This window comes from Triticum aestivum, chromosome 3A, assembly GCF_018294505.1.
Source record: "Triticum aestivum cultivar Chinese Spring chromosome 3A, IWGSC CS RefSeq v2.1, whole genome shotgun sequence".
Lineage (NCBI taxonomy): Eukaryota > Viridiplantae > Streptophyta > Magnoliopsida > Poales > Poaceae > Triticum > Triticum aestivum.
Genome location: NC_057800.1, coordinates 751,023,559 through 751,028,648, shown reverse-complemented (window position 1 = coordinate 751,028,648; position 5,090 = coordinate 751,023,559). Strand labels below are relative to the sequence as shown.

General features: G+C 42.0%; 2 protein-coding genes across 2 annotated transcripts in view; one reads left to right on the top strand and one right to left on the bottom strand.

Annotated features, from left to right (window-relative positions):
* LOC123063739 (uncharacterized) overlaps window positions 1-2,634 on the bottom strand; it is a 14,117-nt gene extending 11,483 nt beyond the window's left edge. The window contains exons 1-2 of the mRNA XM_044487650.1: window positions 2,474-2,634; window positions 1,513-2,400 (exon numbers count right to left, since the gene is read on the bottom strand). Of these exons, the coding sequence (XP_044343585.1) occupies window positions 1,513-2,399 (887 nt within the window). The 5' untranslated portion in view covers window position 2,400; window positions 2,474-2,634. The remainder of the gene's footprint in view (window positions 1-1,512; window positions 2,401-2,473) is intronic.
* A 251-nt stretch (window positions 2,635-2,885) lies between these two features.
* Window positions 2,886-5,090, top strand: part of LOC123059720 (disease resistance protein RGA4-like) — a 4,884-nt gene continuing 2,679 nt past the window's right edge. Inside the window, exon 1 of the mRNA XM_044482210.1 lies at window positions 2,886-3,718. Within this exon, the coding sequence (XP_044338145.1) occupies window positions 2,994-3,718 (725 nt within the window). The 5' untranslated portion in view covers window positions 2,886-2,993. The remainder of the gene's footprint in view (window positions 3,719-5,090) is intronic.

The following is a 5,090-nucleotide window of genomic DNA, read 5'->3' as shown; positions in this document are numbered from 1 at the left end:
ATCCATGTTCACACAAGTAGTACTGTTTGTAGTGCATGTTATGTGCAACCTATAGTCGACTTTGTAATCCCTTTGTTGTAAGTAAGCCAGTTCTTAAGAAAGAAACCATTTAGTTTTATAGTTTTAAAGCTTAGTACTACTTGTGCAAGTGTACATGTTTGTATGTGAGTGAATCTACGCTGGTCAGTGCTCCCCTAGCACTCATAATGTAGGACCCCTAGCACTCACAGTGCACCCCTGGCACATTAGTTTGCGCCAACACTAGCTGGACGACCTCGATGTCCTTGTGTGGCCGAGATGAGAAGGAAGGAGGTGGATCAATGATAGGTGGGACCCATGTCCACCTCGGTAAATCTTACATGTAGACAATGCCACGTTGACCCGGTAGGTGGGCCCAACCCGCCGGTTTCGCTGTCTTGGCCACCTCAAACAGTCATCAGTTCTACCAGTTTTGTGTAATCTATCTAATATACTTTGTTCCTTAAGTTTAGAGGCCTCTTAATCAATTGAGGTCTTCAATTTAAAATTAGCCCACTCGATTTTGATCAGGTCAACAATTTCTTAATGAGCTCTCTCATTCTATTTTTTAAAATTCGCTACACTCCCTAATATTGAAGCAGTCCCATTTGATTAAGGTATTTAATTTTGGATTTAGCCCACATTTTGACCGGGTCAACATTTTTCCCAAATCAATCGACAATAACCGACATATGGAAACGTATCAACCCCACGCACACTTTCGCCACCTAGAGAAACAAACCAAACATGTCATGCTGTAATACAAGTATAGTACATGGAGCCATCAACGTAGAACATTTTCTCACAAAAGTATGGTTTGATTGGCAGATAAACTAGAATCACATGGCAAAAGGCCCATTGAAAACACCGCTTTATAAATAAAAATAAAATACACTCCATCATTTCTCCAACTCGCCAAACGAAATATTACATCAGTTCTAAAATATAAGGTGTATTAGATTTTTTGAAAGTCAAATTTCTTTAACATTGACAAAGTTCAAAGCCAAACATACCGACATCCACAATATTAAATAAATAAACTACTCCCTATGTAAATAAATATGAGAGCGTTTACTTTAGTTATCTAAACGCTCTTATATTTGTTTACGGAGGGGTACTAAAATTCATTTCATTGAATCGAATGACACCGATTTGATATTATTGATATTGATATATTTCTCTACAAATAATCAAACATAAAGAGGTTTGTCTTTTCAGAAACTAATGCATCTAATATTTTGAAATAAAGGGAGTAAAGAAATTATGAAAACCCAATAACATCAACAGCACGGCAAAGCGCATCCAACTCTTCTAGTTTACTCTAATCCTGTATTGGTTTTTTTTTTGCGGGGAAATCCTATAGTTTTTTGTATGACGTGCAAACGGGTCTGACTAGCTCATGGCGTGGCTACGGAAGTGAGGTGTTTTGGTTTCTTGAAAACCTAAATTTAAAGATAGGTTGTGAGAAAATATATTACATAGGTACATACATACCTTTTGTGTCGCAGATGGAGTTGGATATTTGCGATAAGGTCCTGCGCATCCAAGCATCGAGCAGGAGGCTGAGAAGAAGGAGAAGAAAAGTCGGGCGGGGATTGAATATGTATCTGTGTGAAAATGGTGGTTAGAAGCCTCCTCATGTCCGGGTTCCGAGACACCTTGGCAAAAGCCCGGCAATGGAATTGCTCACAGGTCTGGACATGGTGGTATATCCTCTTGGCGAGTGTGGTCTTGCCAACACCCTCAAGCCCAACCAGAGATACAACCGTGAGCTGTTGCCCCTCGTCCTTGCGCCAAATCAAATTTCCAAGATTATCCAAGCGGCCGCCATCAATCAGTTCCGGGAAAATAACTGATTGAAGCCGACGTCCTATAGACGGAGGACATTTTGGCTTGTTGATGATGCACTGCTGCTGGTCAAATCCGTACCTTTCCCTTCTCTTGTTGGCATGCATCACCCGAGCCTCAAGCATCTGGAATTCAAACTGGGCATTTTCCTGCTTCTCTTCTGGTGTGAGGCGATGGTCATCGTCTTGCTTGGAAATAAACGGGGCATCATCCAAGTAGTTTTTGGTGTCATAACAAAGCTCCCGGACCTCGCTCATCCAGCACCTGGCCGTGAAGCTCAGAGGTTCCGCTGCCTCCGACTGATGCATGAGGGAGATGCATAAAACCTCCAGATTGTTTGCGAGCATCTGAATCTCATCCTTGCTAACCACGTTGGCTACAGTGGTCAGCGAGCGGAGTTGCTGGATGACGGGGCCAGCAGGGCCCAAGGTAGCAGTAACAGGAAAACCCTCGAGCCAAGCACAAGAAGAATCATCCATCTCCGTGTCTGGATCATCCATCTTGGATGGCCTCAAGTCAAGCCCATCATGCATCCTGAAAGATGGAACTCCGTGCAGTTAGTGCCAACGATTCGATTGCGAGCGTATGAAAGCAAAGAGAGTGTTACCTGGCAGAGAGAAGTCAGCTAGTTCTTCTCATTAGGTCGACGGACGAAATCACCTAGCTTAGAGTGAACGAATTGGTTTTTGAGGCTCAAACCAAGATTGAAGGTGCATGCTGCACTCTAGGCCTCATGATGAGCAGCATAGCCACCGGTTTGACCTCTCCCCGGCCCACCCGCCGGTTTACACTCTAACCACTCAACTTGTATGGAATCACAAGAAAGAAAGAAATGCATAAAAGCACTGCAACTTTACGAAATTTATAATCGCCGGCCTACAGCATACATATACAGTACTAGTTAAGAACCCCCGCTTGTTCTTGCAAATTAAATTACACTCTTATTAACTCTTTACTGGTCCCTTTTAGATCTGTACGCACGCTTAAGTTTTTTTTTTGAGGAAGCACGCACGCTTAAGTTGTCCTTGAGCATTGAGGTCCATGCATGATATGAGAGTTCGCCATTTCCCACTCATGTACACCACCACCTGCAGCCACGGAGCACTCCAATAGGCAAATTGAGAGAGATGGAGGCCATTGCGTTTGGTGCCTTCTTCAATACCATCTTGCCCAAGCTTCGGGAAAAGCTTAAAGACTCTAAGCGAGACAAGATTGCCATCAACGCTAACATTCAAGATTTCAAGAGTGAGGCTGAAGCGGTGCAATCACAACTTGAAGATGGCTACTCCCGGCAAGAAGGTGACAAAGCCAGGCTGATGAGGATCGATCGGCGACTCAAACTCTTGTGTCAAGATACGCAGGACTGCATACACCAGTTCCTGCAAAAGCAAAAGGGATCTATGGAGAGCTGCACCGAGTTCGCAACCAAGATCCAGGGATTCAACGACAATGTCCAGAAGCTACACGAGGAAGTCAAGACATGCATCGCTTCACGAAAAGGGCCACGCCAACCTTCTGAGCGGTATGTTCCTTCCGACAAGGCCGTGGGCATGTTGGAGCGCCTCGCTGAGCTGCAGGAGCTTGTACAGCTAACCGGCAGGCAAGAGGCGCCCAAGGTGATCTCCATCGTTGGCTTCAGTGGCCTAGGCAAGACCCTTCTTGCCAAACAATTCTATTCCAGTGAAGCCGGCATGAAATTTCCTCATCGGGCATGGGTTCCTTCGGCTGGCACCCATGAGGAGGTTGTCAAGAACATACTCCTGGATATTGACCCTCAAGGCAACCATGACGAGGATGCCATGGACCTCCAGCGCCTCTGCGTCAGCCTGCAGGATTTCCTAAGGGGCAAAGAGTAAGCCCTCATATACTTCTTCAGTAGACTAATTAATTTCCTTTGTGTTTTTCTCTTGTTGGGAAAAAGCATTGCTCACCGATTTAACTAATGAAATGACAAGTTCTTTCAACTATTGCATTTTTCATATGGACATTTAGTGAAAAATGTAACCTTGCCATTATTTCTAAATAAATACAATATTTAATACGATTGACAAGAAAATCTTGCAAAGCACCTCGTGCATTAAAATGGTTACCGAAGATGCTTATATATTGTGACGAAACAATTCAACAAGCCAGGAGACCATGTGGTATTATTTTTCTCCACTCCAAAGGAACCTTGCTCTAAATGTGTCAAATTCTTCATAACACCCTTAGATATTTTCTAGAAAGAAAGCATGCATAATGGCACACTGGTTAATGAAGTGTTAATTACAGCTTTCCTCGACTGAAAGAAAGATTTTTGTCTTTCCAACAATTCAGTGTGTTCTCTACTTTTTTAACTGTTGCATTCTAATCACTATTTCTGATTCTTTTAACGTCCTCTACAGGCCTACCTAGATACTTCATAGGTAGTTCTACTTTGCAAGTGAAAACTTCCTCATATAAGTAGAGTTTATCTTTGACATGACGAAAACACATCCCCTCACTTTTATTAGCTTCTGGCCAGACATTTGCACAAAAGGCACATAAGGAACTTCAAATTTCTCGCTTGTTCCAAGGCAAAGTGTAGAGGCAATACTATGCCATTTGCATATTGCAGTATGGCCACTCTTCTACTAAATGATTTGCCATTCCAGTGGTCAGTCCTTGTCTAACTCCTATGTCTACAAATGATAGATAGTGCATAAAGAGCATATTTGTCTAATTTCTCCATTTACCTGAATTTCACCTTACTTTCTAAGAAAAAAAGTCATGCTCCATCCATTCGATTTGCCGAGAAATCATTTCATTTATAGCACTTCCAAAAGGAAAGGACATTTGATTTTCCCAAAAGCTTTCTCAAAATCAATTTGAAGAGCACTCCATAACATATCTTTTATGTAGGTCATTCGGGGTTTCGTGTAATAACAGTACTCTCTCTAATATACATACCTTGGAGAAAAGCGGTCTGAGAAACCCTAATAACACTCTTTACAATCCTAATCAACCTATTAACCAACACTTCAGGAATAATTTTAATGAAAAAATTCAAAATACAAATGTGGATGTACTTTTGAATTATATCACCATTTTTCCTGTAGGGGTCATGGTAATATCACAAAGTTTTAGTCTACAGTTATCTATGTTTTTTACATGAAACTCATCTAGCAGCCTAAGCAGATCATGATGAACATTCCAAACATTCTGGTAAAGTAACATTGACTAACATTATACCTACTTCCATTGCA